General features: G+C 40.4%; 1 protein-coding gene across 1 annotated transcript; it reads left to right on the plus strand.

Moving 5' to 3' along the window:
* Positions 1-493: 493 nt before the first annotated feature.
* LOC133260939 (histone-binding protein RBBP7-like) lies at positions 494-1343 on the plus strand (the record flags this gene model as incomplete). Its single annotated transcript, XM_061439564.1, has 1 exon — positions 494-1343. A coding segment is annotated over one exon (843 nt), but the record flags the coding sequence as incomplete, so codon positions are not given.
* Between the last annotated feature and the right edge of the window lie 16865 nt (positions 1344-18208).

Consider the following 18208-nt stretch of genomic DNA (forward strand, 5'->3'; position numbering starts at 1 on the left):
GATGGCATCACTGACTCAATGGACATGAGTTTGGATGGACTCCGGGAATTGGTGATGGACAGGGAGGCCTGGCGTGCTGCAGTTCATGGGGTCGCAAAGAGTTGGACACGACTGAACTGCACTGCACTGATGAGACTCTAGGCATGTGCTCATTTACCAAGTGCCACATCATGTCTGGTGTTCACTTCTATTGGTGTTGGCAGCCACTGATGTTCAACACCTACATCTGGTGACCAGTGCACTGGAGGTTTCAATATGGATATATTCTAAGCTATTATTTTGTTTTCATTTATTAGAGGGAGTAATTTTATAAGGAGATGCTACCCTCTCATCTATTTGATTTCTGAATAGAGTTTGTATAGGAAAGGTAGGATAAATATTTAATTCTTTCCTTTTATTTACTCAACTTTTAAGATAATGAACTGGACTGGTTCCCTGTTATCCTCAGAAGGTGGCTATTTAAAACAATTGTTAGGAACTTAGAAATTAATCTTCTGATGTGCTGGTTTTTGACTATACGAAGCACCCTGCTAAACCAGACCCAAGTGGAGAGTGTAATCCTGACCTTAGGCTAAGAGGCCACCAAAAGGAAGGCTATGGCCTTTCTTGGAATTCCAATTTGAGTGGACATCTCCTAAGTGCATCTGATGACCATACCGTCTGTCTGTGGGATATTAATGCAGGACCAAAGGAAGGCAAAATTGTGGATGCTAAAGCAATTTTTACCGGCCACTCGGCTGTTGTAGAGGATGTGGCCTGGCACCTGCTGCATGAGTCCTTGTTTGGATCTGTTGCTGATGATCAGAAACTTATGATATGGGACACCAGGTCCAATACCACCTCCAAGCCGAGCCACCTGGTTGATGCGCACACTGCCGAGGTCAATTGCCTGTCCTTCAATCCCTACAGCGAGTTCATTCTCGCAACTGGCTCTGCGGATAAGACTGTAGCTTTATGGGATCTGCGTAATTTAAAATTGAAACTCCATACCTTTGAATCTCATAAAGATGAAATTTTCCAGGTCCACTGGTCTCCACATAACGAAACCATTCTGGCTTCAAGTGGTACTGATCGCCGCCTGAATGTGTGGGATTTAAGCAAAATTGGAGAAGAACAATCAGCAGAAGATGCAGAAGATGGGCCTCCAGAACTCCTGTTTATTCATGGAGGACACACTGCCAAGATATCAGATTTTAGTTGGAACCCAAATGAGCCTTGGGTCATTTGCTCGGTGTCTGAGGATAACATCATGCAGATATGGCAAATGGCTGAAAATATTTACAATGATGAAGAGTCAGATGTCACAACACCGGAACTGGAGGGGCAAGGATCTTAAACCCAAAGTACGAGAAACGTTTCTCTTGAATGTAATGCTACACGAATGCTTGACTTATCAAGCGCAAAAACAGCATTGTATAGTAGGCAGTTGAAGTGGGTGGCATATGGCGTTCTTTACCTTCTGATCCTAGCACTTTCAAGTGAGCTACCAACCTACCTGATGGGTTTCATTTCATGACAATTATTGTCTTTATTGTCTCATCTTGGCTGTTGGGAGTCCCTTCAAGTTGGTGCCTGAGTTGTTTGCCATGACTCTTGTGGTTGCTCTCTGGCATTTGCTAAGTTCCTCTTGTATGTTTTCTATCCTAAACTTGGAATCAGCTATTTCTCTAAGAAGCCCTGGGTTTCACGTGTGCTTTGCCCCTACGTATAAAGGCAGTCCTGCTGCACCCTGCTGTTCAGGCTCAGTTATCTCCACCAAGATAATGACTCCTTGTCTATGGGTCTTCAGACACATGGAATGCAAAGTGCCCTGGTGGCAGCTGGGACCTGTAGTTCCATGGACTGGGACCTGTAGAATGTAGTTCTGTGTCCCCTGGAAAGCATGTGCTCCCTTTGGAGAACAGTGCTTCCAACCACACAGAACCCAGAACCACAGAAACAGGAAGCACAGTGGCCCTCGGTGGACTCTTGGAAGTGAGAAGTGTGGCCACTTCTTATGCCCTTTTGTTCCTGGAACCAGGTATTCTTCATAGGGACAGAGCAGCACTTGAACTTCTCTGATTTAATGCATATTCTGGATCCTGAAGGATGACATACCATTCTTGCAGATTGTTGCCTCAGATGCCTTCAGAAGGCTATTCCAGGGCTCTTTGGGGCTGGTATCTTCTGGATGGCACAAAAAGAAACCCCAAAAAACTATGAATGTGTATCTGTCAATCACCAGTAGATCCTAATGTCATGGGCCCACTTCCTAACTTCCTTCCCTGCGAACTGGGTGTGCTGGTTGGATGCAATGGAATTCCATACCTGGGGATCAGGTATTCTCTAAGCTTCTGGATATTGGTGCTGACTGGCTCTGGGCAGGAAAGGCAAACTTATTTCAAGAGTAGATCTCTCTCCCTGCGAGGATGAACTGCTGACCCTCCCTGGATGGAAGGGACCTGAGATAGTTGACTTGCCACCAAGGGATTTGTTGATCTCCTCAAGGAATAATGCCATATCTGGAGCTCAGCATTTGTTTCTTTCACTGGCAGAAGGCAGCAGCAGCTAGATGAGCTTTGGTACTTGGGCATCCATGCTGGTGGGCCTATGCATAGCCTCCATGTCTATCTTGTGATAGACAACTGCATTCATCTGCTTATTGTGCCAGTTCCAGGATGGCCAGTGACAAAGTGGCTGAGTCCTTTAATCTACTTAGTTCAGTCCTCTTCTGTGATGGATGCTCTCTGGTGAGTGGTGATGAAATGACACCAAAATCTTCATACTGCCTGCCTCCTTCTAAATGTCCAATCACATGTCTACCCCAAACCTTCTTGTCCCCAGTCTTCCAGACCCTTCCAGTCCCTTGACAAGGCTGTTATACTACTGACCACTGCTGAAGAATGTGTATCTAGCCTCCTGTGTACACTTCTTCGTCCATTACCAGGGGCAGCTAATTGGGAAGACTTAATGCTTGATCATTACCATTTGCAGCTCTTTGGCAAGACTTTCCCTTTCTTCCCACTGTCTTTCAAGGCACCTCCTGGATGTGACTATCACACAGGCCCTGTTCTTTTTGACTTCCACCCACATACCAAGCTGACCCATCTGCAAACCAAATGAGGTTACCATTTCCATCTTACAATAAACTACTGCTGGCTGCACTTGACTTTGTCTTGGCCAGCTTGATGGAACCCAGTTTATAACAGGAAGTTCATGATGTATTTTTCACTTGATGCTCAGGGATAAGCATTTCATCTAAACCAGGGCCCAGTCACATGCCAGGAGCTGCTTCTCAAAAGGTGTGTAATTCTCTGCTATAGATGACAGGACTTTGCTCCAGACTCTCAGGGGCCAACTTTATGATTCTTTTGCTGGGTTTTGCAGTGAGCTCTAGATTGCATCTTTCCCCATCATTGCCACTTCCAACAATATAGAGTCTGCTGGATCTTTACCCCCCCCACACACACACACCCCTAAATGCTCAAAAGATTTTTTCCTTTTCTTTAAAGTTGAGTAATTTTACTAAAATACATCTTGGTGTTGGTCGCCCTAGGTAGTGGTCTCAGGTACATGATGTCACTTCCAACGTGAGGGGCCTTGGGTAGCTTTCCTTTCACTGTGACTGTAACACCCATCTTGGAGGAAACAAGCACTCTGACCCAGGTCATACCTTTCATGGTTTGAATCCAACTTAAAATTTTAGACACCATCTTGGCATCTTCTCTGCTGATCAGAATTCCTGTAGTTCATATGGGCCTGCTGCCACTCTGCACACTGCAAGGTCTTGTTCACAGGTGGTCCAGTAGGTCAGCATAGTCCAGTCTTCTAGCTTGACTGTTAAAACACCAAGAGTATTTTAACTCACTTTTCCAACAAATATTTATTAGATGTGTCAGCCACTGTTTGAGGCACTTAGGAAGAAACTGTGAGCAGATACTATATAGTGAAATACATTTCTTCAAAATCATCCAAGGTAACCCCTTGGTGGGTGAGAGTATAGGGAAAATAAAGCTGCCCTGAGTTTCTAATTGTTGAAGCTGGGTGAGGAACATGGAGGTTCATTATACCAATGGGTGTCTCTACTTCTGTATGTTTGAAACTTTCCATAATAAAAAGATTAAAAAATACATATGGTTCTTGCCTTTAGGCAGTTTGCAATCTAATGAAGAGTTAGATAATAATTTTTAAAAATCACATAAATGTCAAGTTGCAACTCTGATAATTTCCTTGAAGATATCCAGTGCTATAAGAGGCTACATGAGGGGTCAGGAGGACTTCCCTGAGGGTGAAGGTCAAAGTTAACTAGGCAGATGGGCAAGGAGGGGAGAAACTTCTAGGGAGAAGGAGCAACCTTCTGCCAAGTGTCTCCTTCTGTGGTGGGAAGGAGCACAGAGCACACAGGACTCAAAAGGAGGTTTGCTCAGTTCAAGCAGAGGCTGGTGGGGAACATGGTGGGAATGAGGCTGAGTGACTGCTGGAGCCCAGCTGTGCGGGGCCTTCGAGACCACCTTGAGGGGGTTTTGTTTTTACCATTGAAAAGAATTGATGCTTTTGAACTGTGGTGTTGGAGAAGACTCAGAGTCCCTTGGACTGTAAGGAGATCAAACCCAGTCAACCCTAAAGGAAATCAGTCCTGAATACTCATTGGAAGGACTGATGCTGAAGCTGAGGTGGCAATACTTTGGCCACCTGATGCGAAGAACGGACTCATTGGAAAAGGAGTCATTCCCTTGATCCTGGGAAAAACTGAAGGCAGGAGGAGAAGGGGACAACAGAGGATGAGATGGCTGGATGGCATCACTGACTCGATGGACATGAGTTTGAGCAAGCTCTGGGAGTTGGTGATGGACAGAGAAGCCTGGCATGCTGCAGTCCATGGGGTCACAAAGAGTCGGACACGACTGAGATACTGAATGAACTGAACTGATTGGAGCTCTGAGAGGTCATGCAAGGGTTTCCTGGAGGTGGATGACGCATTCAGATTTGCATTTTTCACCTCCCAGCTAGTGGCCAAAGGGAAGATGAGAGAGATGAAAACAGCTTGAACTAATGGTGGTAGAATTAGAGGGAAAGGAAAGGATTTTACAGTTGCCTCAAGAGGCAAGGCTGACAGGACTTGGCCACTGACAGATGAGGAGTTATCCAGGTTGTCTCCTAGGCGTTAGGGGTGCATCGCCTACACCCAGACTTGTGTTGTTAGCCAAGCTAAAATGTGTGGGGTAATGGTGAGTACATCTGTGCTTCATTCACCTGTGGGACACCTTGATCTGTTTTGAGCTTCCTTTACTCGTACTAACTCTGTAGGAGGTGGGACTGCCTGGGCACAACAGAATCTTTGAGCTTGAGGTTCCTTCCTGCCCTCTCCTTGACTCTGCTGTTTCCTCCGGGGTGGGGCAGCCCCTGAACACTTCTGTTTAGATTTGGGTCTCAGTGATCTCAACTTCCGAAAGAGGCTTATTATAGGGTCTGACCTTTAACTTGAGCTTCACATGCTGGACAGTTCCAGCAATCTCGGAACTACAGGATTAATTGCTGAGAACCTGGTTTTGATAGCTTAAATGCTGACCCCAGAGCTAGTCCAAGCTGGACCAAACTGTTATTTCCTATCTTGGTTCAAACTCTTGATTCCTGATCTCCTGCTCTGCCTTAGTAAGTTCTGGCCTCGGGGGACAGGCAACACCACCCCTACCTCTAAAGGCAGCCACGGGCCAGGCAGCTCTTTGAATCATGATGCTTGACTTGTCGAAAATGTTAGTTACACCCGAGAACCATAACACAGAACACGGTAGGCTCAAGCTTTCCAGTAAAGAAACCTTTAGCCCAGATCAAGTAAGATTCTGTAAAAGCTTCCTGGTTTTGTGGTTGTGCTTTATTATTTAGGTTTTGGTGTTTGGAGGCACCTCTGGCAAGAGCTGGAATTCTGTGACCTCAGCCCACCGTTGTTACTCAGCAAGCTGTATAATTTGCTAAGCTTAACCCTCTAGTATCATGAGAACACATGGGTTTATATACCTTTGTAGGAAAAAGTAATCATAAAATTGAATTAAAATCGGTGTTTGGTTTTATTTGCAACAGATTCAATGTACTGGATTCACAATTGTGGGCGATGCTCATGGATAACGCTTTACTTTGAATAAGGTTGCTGAACCCCAAAGGCAGGCTTTAATTTGGGAAGCTGAAGAAGCTAGATTTTAGTCTTAGAATACTGTGGGTTCCACATACCCAGATTGTGTGCCTTCCTGCTCCTCGTATATAAAATAAATAATTTAGCCTTGTGTTATTGCTGTGTGCTAAAGAGGAAAGGATCTAGCAAATAAATGCCTTTTGAAAACAAGTCCATAGCAATTAAGAAAGTAAATGCAATAAAAAGCATTCATATCAGAAATTGGAATTAAAAACTGTCTCTATTTGCAGATGACATAATCTTGTATACAGAAAATTCTAAGGAGTCTACTAAATCTATGAAAACTAATAAATGAGCTTAGCAAGGTTTCAGGATACAAGATCAATATAAAAATCAATTGTGTTTCTCTACAGGAGCAATGAACAAACTGAAAGTAAATTATTAAAACAATTTATAACAGTATCAAACAGAATAAAATACTTAAGAATCTTTAACAAAAGATGTATATTCTGCAAAATACCAGACATCACTAAAGGAAATTAAAGAAGATGGAAATAAATAGAATATGTTCATGGATCAGAAGACTTAATATTGGTAAGATGGCAATACTCCCTAAACTGATGTATAGTTGAACGTGTGCATGCCTGCGAAGTCGTTTCAGTCGTGTCTGACTGTGTGCGACCCTGTGGACTGACCCTGTGGACTGGAGCCCACCAGGCTCTTCTGTCCATGGGATTCTCTAGGCAAGAATACTGGAGTGGGTTGCCTTGCCCTGTCCTCCTCCAGGGGATCTTCTGACGCAGGGTTGAACCCGCGTCTCTTATGTCTGCTGCACTGGCAGGTGGGTTTTTTTACCACTAGCAACACCTGGGAAGCTCCACAGTTGAATGCAGTTCCTACCGAAATTCCACCTGACTTCACAGAAACTATAAACTTATCCTAACTGAAAATTCATGTGGAAATTCAAGAGACCTAGAATAGCCAAAACAAGCTTGAAAAAGAAGAACTAAGTTGGAGGACTCACACTTCCTGATTTCAAAACTTATTACAAAGCTACGGTAATCAAGACTGTGGTACTGGCATAAAGATAGATGCAGTGGAACAGAATTGAATTCAGAGATAAATTCTCACATTTACAGTCAATTAAGTTTTGACATGGCTGCCAAAGTAATTCAAAGGGGAAAGAATAATTCAAAGGATCAGCCTGGACACACTGGAACACAGACACTTCTGCTGATTTTAAGTTGTCTACCACACCATGCAGAACAGTAGCCCCTCAGCAGTGCCTCGTGCAAGATATTCTTTGGAGAAATCAAGGAGAAGGGGCAATGTTTCATATTTGTGTTAATTATGGACAGAGAAAGGAACAGCTGTGGAAAGTGAGATGCCAGGGAAACTGAGACTGGCAGGAAGAGGAAATGGGAGTAAACAGAACTTGTTGTGGCTCTTGAGTTGCTCAGTTGTGTCTGACTCTTCTCCAACTCCATGGACTGTAGCCTTCCAGGCTCTTCTGTCCATGGGATTTCTCAGGCAAGAATACTGGAGGGGGTTGCCGTTTCTTTCTCCAGGGGATCTTCTTGACCCAGGGATTGAACCCATGTCTTCTGCATTGGAAGGCAGAGTCTTTACCACTAAACCACCAGGGAAACCCAAACAGGAGAACTAGGCATCTGGAAATTCACACCAGTGTGGAGGAGGGCATTGGAATTTGCACATATGTATACTTGCTTACATACATTTGCTATATACTTTCCTTAGTATAGAGGATGATGGTTTCAGCCATTTTTATTTAAATGTGAAAAGAAGGGATGATCCTGTGAGGCTGGAAGACTGCAGGATACAGAGATAAACAAGATAAACAAGTGGAGGAAAATAAAAATCCCTCTCTACCAGGTAAAGAGAATAACTCCAAACATTTTGGCATATATATTTCAGACTTTTTTCTATGCACATATATAGTTCTGTTGTTCGGTTGCTCAGTCTCATCTGATTCTTTGCAACCTCATAGACTACGCAACTCCAGGCTTTACTGTCCTTCACTTCTCTCGGAGCTTGCTCAAACTCACGTCCATCAAGATGGTGATGCCATCCAACCATCTCATCCTCTGTCATCCCCTTCTCCTCCTGCCTTCAATCTTTCCCAGCATCAGGGTCTCTTCCAATGAGTCAGCTCTTTGCATCAGGTGGCCAAAGTATTGGCACCTCAGGTTCAGCATCAGTCCTTCCAATGAATATTCAAGGTTGATTTCCTTTAGGATTGACCGATTTGATCTCCTTTTAGTTATGAATCTAATTTTAAAAGTCGACTGAATGTGCACATCATTTTGAAGTCTGCTTTTTTCCTCTTAACGTAGTATTATGAACATCCTTCTGTTTCAATAAATATTCATCTTGTATCTTTTCTAGGGGCTGAGTGATATCGTGTATGAAGATACTAGAGTTGACAATCAAGCCTTAAAGTTTTGATTTTAGTTGTATTTTTATGAAAGTAGAAATGCTCATAGTTTGAAGAGTCAAATAATTCTATAAATTTTGCTATGAAAGATAGCAATCCCTAACACATTCTCCCTCTTTGTCCAGGAGCAGAAGCAACCACTTTCACGTCCATCCTATTAAGCTAATTACTTTGGTATTTACTTCTGCACCTCTGAATAACAGCCTCGAATTGCTATTTGTTGATTTTTCATCTTAGGTATGATTGCTTCACTTCTTGATATGGAAATTGAGGACTTATCTCACGTTCCTCCTATATTCCCCGGACACATCTCCCTATGTCCTCCTGATACAATGATACGGTAGTTTTGGCCAGATCAGTGTGTACAGTTTACATTATTATGGTTACGTAAACACTGTTGATGGCTGCGTGGTGTAGTAAAATATGATGAATTGTCCTTTCCCCCATAGATTTTCTTTTCTCTGGATTGCCTTGTGTTGCAGGTTGGTGTTTCCAGAGACAAAACTCTGAGATGGATCTCGGTGTAGGATGTTTATTACAAGAATACCCTGAGGATCCACACCTGTGGATAGAGGGCGAGCAGACAGAATTGAGGAGAGAAAGAAGTCAGACTGCCATGCAGGCTGAGCACAGCCTTGACTGATGCCCTGGGAGCTCTGGAGCCAGAGGGTAACTTAGGAATAGTCCCTTCAGTGTTCATTTACATGCATTAGTCACTCATTTAACCCCTAACCCTTGGTCAGTTGGCAAAATCTCCTCTCAAGGCATTAGTTTGCACCAGATTTTCAATGTATTCCTATCTTCTCAAAGAAGTCTCTCCTGGACCCTTGCACCTACTCCAGGTACTCGAGGCTGCACTGCACTGCACTCCAGCCCCTACTCCTGGGGCTTTTGTCGCTCCGGGCTCTTGTGTCAACATCACTCTGGGCTTCAGGGCAGCCCATTGTACAGAGGTCTCTGGTTCACTGTACTCCCCTGTATTGGATATTCTGTTTTCCTGTGTTCCATGCCATCTTCTTTCTTATTCTGTTGTTTTAGTGGAGCATATCTTCCAGTCACATCCACAGAAAGCAGAATAATGGGCTACATTTTTTTTTTTTTTGAGATCTTAATATATGAAAATGTTGTCATTCTTTGTTTACAGATTCCTAGTTTGGAAAAAGACTTCTAGCTTGGAAATACTTTTTTTTTTTTCCAGTTTAAAATGCATTGCCTTGTGCCTTCTAGCTTCCAGCATTGCTACTGAGAAGTCCAAAACCACTCTGATGTCTGACCTTTTTCTGAGCCCTGTTTTTCCTTTCTGAGAACTTGTAGAATCTTTTCTGTTTATGATGATAAAATTTGCCTCTGTGTGGGTATTTTCTTTCATTCATTGTAGGCACATGAGGGACCCTTTCAATTTATTTGGAAATTCATGGGCTCATTCCCACGAAATTTTCTTAAATTCTTTTTCTTGGATATTTTCCTCTCCTTTCTCTGTTTCATTTTATATTTTTCCTGGAATGTCTATGATTAAGACACTGTATGTTCTGTACTTCATCTTAACCACTCACTCATTTTTCCATCTTTTGCTTTTATTTTTGGAAAATTTCCTCAGTTTTATCATCTAGCACTTCTCTAGCAGAGTTTTAAAAGGAAACCTGACACACAAACAGCAAAGTGTAAAAATCACAAGTGTGCATTTAGCTCAGTGACTCATCAGAAACTGAAGACGCTTGCATAGCTCCCACCCAGGGAAAGAGTAGGTGATGACTATTACCTGCCTCGTGCGTTCATCTCATCACCACTCCCTTTCCTCCCCCAAACAATCATGATCCTAACTTCTAACACCATAAATCAATTTTGTTGTTTTCAAGCTTCAGCTTACATCAGAATCACCTGGAAGATTTGTTAAAACAGATTTCTGGCACTCACTTTCAGAGCTTCTGATTCAGTAAGTCTATGTTGGAGTCTAAAAATTTTCATTTCTAACAAGTTACCAGGTGATGCTGATGGTGGTGAGAACTACTGGCCTATTCCTTAACTGAAAACAAATGAAATCATACAGTGTTTCCTCTTTGGTGTATGGTTTCTTTTGTTCAAAATTAACTTTATCCTTTTTTAAAAAACATGTAGCTGAAGTTCATTCATTTAAACTACTGAATAGTATGACTGTACCCTATAGAATGAAGTTATTTATCCATTTTACTGTTGATGGTCATTTGTGCTATTACCAGTGTGCTAGTACCAGTGTTTCTATGATTAATGGCTCTACAAACATTCTTTTGGAGTATTTTGGTGAAAAAGTACACACATTTCTGTGGGGTATGTGCATGTAGGAGAGGAATTGCTGGTACACAGTATGGGTCAAGCTCTTTTCCAAAGCAGTTGTACCAATTTTTACTGCCAACAGCAGGGTGTGAGTGCTCTCTGTGCTCTGCATTCTACTCAACACTTGATGTCATCAATCTTTTTATTTCTAGCCATTCTGGTAGGAGTGCAGTGGTATCTTACTGTGGTTTATCTCATGCAAAATGGTTTTGCATTTTCATGATGACTGATATTGATTGTTTTTTCATAAATGTATTAATTACTTGGATACCCTTTTGGATGAAGTACCCATTCAAGCTTCTTGCTCATGTTTCTCTTGATTTATCTATCTTTTTCTTATTGACTTGTAGTGATTCTTTATACATTCTGGATATGACTCTTAGTTGGTAATATATATTGCAATAATTTCTTCCATTCTATGGTTTACTCTATTAATGGTGAATTTTTATAAATACAAACTTCTGAGTTTTGTGTATGTAGCTGAAATCTATTTTTAAAAGCAATTTTCCAGTATATTATACAGTATTATATAGCTATAGTCAGCACATTGTACACTAGATTTCCGGACTTATTCATCCTACATCACTGTAACTTTGTACTCTTCGACCAACATCTTCCCACTTCTTCCACATCTCTGCCCTTGGTAACCACCATTCTACTCTCTGCTTCTGTGTATTTAACCTTTGTAGATTCCACATATAAGTGAGATCATGCAGTAGTTTTCTTTCCGTACCTAGTTTATTTCACTTAGTGTAATATCCTCCAGGTTCACCACCATTTCCATAAATGGCAGGATCTCCTTATTTCTTAAGGCTGAATAATATAGCATTATATACATGTATATAGAAGACACAGAGCAAGACTATGAAGAAGTGGATGTAGGAATGGATTGAGAGTTAGCAAAAGCAAAGAAATCTACAGTTGAAAAAGCTGAATTGTAAACTGTGCTCTCACCATTTGGATGCTATGAAGAGGGAATGTGTGAAGAGAGAATGTGAGATTTAAGTCACCTCCTTTTAAGAGACTTGCCTCTGTACCGATGACTATGGCCAAGAAGATGGAATGTGCTAATTTGTCAAAAACAATGAAGGCACACTCCTGGAGATGGGGTTGGGGTTCTTTTTCCAAAGCACACAGAGGGCTTAGGGGAGAAGTGGATACCTGAATGAAAAGAATGAATGAAAGTCCATGCATTGTTAGGAAGAGATCAGGGGTAATGGATGCTTGAAGGGCAACAAAAAATATCCACCACATTTTCCAATGACTTTAAGCTTTGAATACTCTTGGAGCCCCTGCAGCACAAATAGGTATTGGCAGGGAAATTAGTTATCAATTTTGCAGGAACTGAATAACTCTGTGATGAATTTGTCTGTTTGATAGTCAGCACTGACTTCCAAATCCTTCTAGAATACCTTTCTGCACTGTGTAAGCTGACAAGCTAAAAAACCTCATCATAAACAGCATTTCTAGGCTCCCTTGCAGCTAGGATCCCGGATATGACTTATGTCCTGCCAGTGAAATGTACTTACATGAGATTGAAAAGTAGGAGTGATTCAGAGGCTATTTTCCAACTGCTTCTGGTTTTGTTTGGCTTTGGTCATGAATAAGTCTATGGAGATAAACCTGACAACCAATTTCCAGGTACTGAGAGGCAGTTGCTATGATGGCAACCTCCTCATCTTGATTCTTGAGAGTTTAACTTGTTAAAGGTACGTAGACAAAAAGTGACAGAGTTCAAGCTCAGGTGTCTGGATTCATAGCTATTTGGAGAGCTCTCAAAGTTTGCCACAGTTGCACAGTTGTTGCTTCCCTGGCGGGTTAGGTCTGGGTTCTGATCCTGAAGACCCAGCCTAGACCTCACCTCATTCACCGCTTCCAAACTTGTTGTAAGTGCTTAGTTTTTTCTTATATGCTTTCAGAGCTACTTCAGTTTCCTGCACTGAAACCTTCTCACTAACATAATAAGGGAAACACCCTGTCTCCCCAAATTCCGGGTTTCCTAATTACAATCATGCTATGGGTATGGAATAATAGCCAAGTTTCTCCCAACAAGCAGGGGCAAGTACCTGTGCTTTGGCACAGCTGTAGAAGAGCCCTGATAGAGGAAGTCAGGAAATAGGACACCAGCCAGGTGTGGCGTCCATGGGCCCGATGGGTGTGTGGCGGGATGAGGATTGCTTGTAGTATGTGCCCATTCTGCCAGCACTTGTGCTCTGTGCTTCAAAAACCTCATCACATCCACGATTCGGTGTAGCCCTGCAGGGCAGGCATAATTACTTTCAGTTTACATATGGGGAAACTGAGGATCCGAGAGGTTAACAGGACCTGATCAAGATGCTTGGAGTTGTCTACACACTTGGCATATATACATTTACAGTTTTAAATGTTCTTCTCCTAATTACAAAAGTAATGTATGTTTATCATAGAAACTTTGTCATCATCCCTTTCTGTCATGGTAGCAGGATGGAAGCAGGGGCTACTTTTTCTACATTTGCATTTACATAATTGTAAAGTCTTTGCTTCTTCTATTATATACGCTGATAAGATATATGAACTCTATTTTCCTTTTTTTTTCTCTTTAAAAAATTGAATGGCATGAAAAATATTTCAGAAATGAGAAATAATTGACAAACTGGCTTGTGTTGACCTCTTAATTAATGAAAGGGCTGAGATATTTATCTGCAGTAAAATTGCAAAATAGATAATTGAAAGGAATCACAGGTCACATCTTAACTTATTATCTTATTAATAGGCTCTATGAGCTAATTTAAAAGGATTATAGCATCTCTCATATCAGTAATCTTACATGACGATTTTAACGACTCACTAGTGTGTGTGTGTGTGTGTGTGTTTTGGTTGCCCATTCTCGTCCCACAGGCTTTAGGCAATAGTTAAAAGTGTGGCCACAAGAATTTAGAAGATGTTATCTGTTGCCTGTCTACCCTAAATTGGTCCAGGATGATAACTCACTATAATCAGGGGTCCACATTTCTCAGGCAGCATAAAAAATGCATGTATACTCTGTGGCTTAAAAATGAACTACAAAGAAGACTCCCATTGAAAAGTCCTATGATCTTCAAAAATGGCTGGGGTCTAGATTTCATTCAATTTTAAGTTACTTTTGTGGTCATGACAATAAAAACTACTTCTGCTCCAGTCCTCCTCTTCCTCCTCCTCCTTCTATTGCAATATATTAATAGTTAAATGGTTCAACAACTAAAAAGTATAAAGACAATCACTGAAACTTCCCTTCCATCCTTTACCTCCACCTACCCAGCCATCTTCCTAATTTCTTATATATCTTTCTATAAATTCTTTATGTATATACAAGAATAAACAAATACAGATTCTTGTCTTTCTGTTTTCCCCCACAAAAGGTAAAAATATATGTACATTGTTCTGTAGTTTGTTTTTGTTTTTTTTTCATTTAAAAGAATATCTTGGAGATCTTTTCATATGCAAACAGATAGATTTTCCTCCTTTCTTTTTATAGCTATGTTAATGTTCTATTTTATATATGTCATATAATTTATATTTCTGCCTGGGATTTTTGGCCATTTAGTTGTTTTTAATCTTTTGCTGCTACAAACAATGCTGTGATGAATAGCTTTGTACATAATATCATTTCATACATGTGAGAATTAACATGTATTAAATGTTTCAGTTCAGTTCAGTCGCTCAGTCGTGTCTGGCCCTTTGTAACCCCATGGACTGCAGCATGCAGGCCTCCCTGTCCATCACCATCTCCCGGAGCTTATTCAAACTCATGTCCATTGAATCGGTGATGCCATCCAGCCATCTCATCTTCTGTGGTCCCCTTCTCCTGCCTTCAATCTTTCCCAGATCAGGGTCTTTTCTAATGAGTCAGTTCTTTGCATCAGGTGGCCAAAGTATTGGAGTTTCAGCTTCAGCATCAGTCCTTCCAATGAATATTCAGTACTGATTTCCTTTAGGATGGACTCATTGGATCTCCTTGCAGTCCAAGGGACTCTCAAGAGTCTTCTCCAACACCACAGTTTAAAAGCATCAATTCTTCAGTGCTCAGCTTTCTTTATAGTCCAACTCTCACATCCATACATGACTACTAGAAAAACCATAGCTTTGACTAGATGGATCTTTATTGGCAAAGTAATGTCTCTGCTTTTTAATATGCTGTCTAGATTGGTCATAACTTTTCTTCCAAGGAGTAAGTGTCTTTTAATTTCATGGCTGCAATCACCATCTGCAGTGATTTTGGAGCCCCCCAAAATAAAGTCTGACACTGTTTGCACTGTTTCCCCATCTATTTGCCATGAAGTGATGGGACCAGATGCCATGATCTTAGTTTTCTGAATGTGAGTTTTAAGCCAACTTTTTCACTCTCCTCTTTCACTTGCATGAAGAAGCTCTCTAGTTCTTCTTAGCTTTCTGCTGTAAGGGTGGTGTCGTCTGCGTATCTGAAGTTATTGATATTTCTCCCAGAAATCTTGATTCCAGCTTGTGCTTCATCCAGCCCAGCATTTCTCATGATGTACTCTGCATATAAGTTAAGTAAGCAGGGTGACAATATACAGCCTTGACATACTCCTTTCCCTATTTGGAACCAGTCTGTTGTTCCATGTCCAGTTTTAACTGTTGCTTCCAGATCTGCATACAGATTTCTCAAGAGGCAGGTACAGAATGAAGAAGGTATACAGTACAGAATGAAGCAGGTCAAAGGCTAACAGAGTTTTGCCAAGAGAATGCACTGGTCATAGCAAACACCCTCTTTGAACAGCACAAGATAAGACTCTAAACATGGACATCACCAGATGGTCAATACCGAAACCAGATTGATTAACTGTTTATTTAATTTAAATAGATATTTTAAGACTGCTTTTTGTAGAGCTTATGTCAGTGTATACCCTCATCACTAACTTTTAAAGTGCCTGTTTCCCTAGACTTGCCATGAGAATGTTGTTGTCAAACTTTGGATTTTTTGTGTCATATGTTTAAGATTTATTTACATTTTTTTAATTGGCCATTTTTCTATTGTGTAACTGGTCTTTACTTATTGACACCTAAGGGCTCTTTACATACGAAAGAGATTACTCTTTTGTGATCTAATATGAAAACATTTCTCCCAGTTTATTTATTCTTTAACTTTGCTTATAATGTTAAACATCAGAGTATTTTTTTTTTTTTGTATGGTTGATCTTATTAATTGTTTATGGCTTCAGGGTTTGGGGTGACAAAAAGACTTTCCTTACTATAAGATGAAAGGTATTTTCCCATTTTTCTTTTAAAACTGTTGAGGTTTTTTAAAAGTTAACTTTTTTTTTTTTTTTGGCCACATGTCTTGCTGTATCTCAGTTCCCCAACCAGGGATTGAACCCAGGCCACGGCAGTGAAAGCCCAGAATCCTAACTAGGCCATCAGGAATTCCCCAAAAGTTTAATTTTGTATTCTTTTGAAGTTAACTCAGTGAGGCATGAGGAATGGATTCAACTTCATTTTGTCTTAAGTGGCTACCCATTTGTCCCAATACCATTTATTTAGTGGTCCATATTTTTTCCAGTGATTTGAATGTCAGCTTTATTACATTGTGTCTATGTATGATTTTGTGACTATTTCTGCCTGTCTGTCTTTGTATAAGCCAGCATTACACTGTGCTGATTGCTGAGATTTGATGAGATCTTTTACTAGTCCTGGTACTGCTGATCTTCCTTCCCTGCCGTGGCTCTTCCTTTTCACACTTTTTATCACTGTCCTTGCTCCTTTCTTGTTCTATATAAACTTTAGAATCAACTTATCTAATTTTTTAAAAGCCTAAAAGAACACATTAAAATTTTGAATTAAGTTATGGAGAACTGACATTTTTATGATGTTTCATATTCCTGTCCAAGAGCATGTAATATTTCTACTTGTTCAAGTTTTCTTTTGGATAGTGTTTTAAAATTTTTTCTTTACATAGAACTTGAGTATTTCTTATTGTCTTTATTTTCAGGTATTTAATTTTTTGTTGTTGTTGCAATTGTAAATAGTCTTTTCTTCCATCACCTCATTTATATTGAGAAAACTTGATTTCTACACATTAATTTTGTTCCCTACTAGTTTATTGTATTCCCTTACCGCTTGTTAGTAGTTTTTCAGTTGATTTTTTTCAGTTTTTCAGATATCCAACGATATCACCTGCCATATTTCTTTTCTTCCAGTTCTTATGCCTCTAATTTATGGTTGTCTACTTGATTTGACCATTATATTCTGTAAGCTATAGTAAATTGAAATGATCATCTTTGTCTTGTTGCAGAGTTCATTGGAAATGCTTCCAGTATTTCACCGTTAAGTCTGATGTTGGCTTTTGAATTGGGATAGATTTTTTTCCTCATGTTTAAGAAGTATCTATTTGTATGTTATTAATTTTTTTTTTTAAATCGAGGATGTTTGTTGTTTAAAATCCCTTTACAATCTATGAAGATGATCATCTGATCTTAGTCCTCAAATCTACTTATAAGATTAATTATGTAAATAGATCTCATAATATTAAACCATCCTTGCATCCTGAAATGTATCCTACTTATTTATGATGTTGAATTTTGACTGCTAATTTTTTGTTTATAGAGGTTAATTCATGGTAATAAATAATATTGATCTATAGTTTTCTTTTTTGTGTACAATATTATGAAGCTTGGGTATTAGTGATATACTTCCTTCATAGAAAGAATTTGACCTCTTTTTCTATGCTCTGGAACAATAAAAAAAAATTGGAATAATTTGTTGTTTAAAAGAACGAATTCTTTGTTAGAATTTTTTCTGTCAAATTATCTGGTTGGTCCTGCCACTTTGTTAAGAGGTAGGGTAGCTCTTTGACAACTCCTCTTTTTTCCCATACAAATTGGTTTCTACCATTTCTCTCTCTTCTGAAGCCAGTTTTGTATGCATGGCTCTTCTGATGTTTAGAAATCTTGGATTTTCTTCTTATCAGTTGCCTTTATAATTACAACCTTTTATGATATCCTTCATCATCCATTTCTTTAGATAGTATCTGTGGCTTCCCTACTATGAAAATAATAAAACTAGTTCATATCCTAATACAAGACCCGTACTGGCAGCTGAGCTGTGGCAGCCGCAAGAAGAGAGCAGGGGCTCTGTTTGGGGCACTACTAAGACTCTGTCCATCCACGGAGCATGTCCGCACAGTTAACTCCGGCCTGAGCACTGGGACAGGAATTGCCAACACTCAGGCAGTAAACTGTCAGTAAATTATTACGAAGGAAAAGCAAACACATGCACGTGGCAGTCAAACATAGCAGGGAGTTAGAATTCTTTGAGGAGTTCAGAGTCTCTGGTTTTTAAAACTATGACAACATTGTGAGGCA

The sequence above is a fragment of the Bos javanicus genome, chromosome 15, assembly GCF_032452875.1.
Source record: "Bos javanicus breed banteng chromosome 15, ARS-OSU_banteng_1.0, whole genome shotgun sequence".
Classification (NCBI taxonomy): Eukaryota; Metazoa; Chordata; class Mammalia; order Artiodactyla; family Bovidae; genus Bos; species Bos javanicus.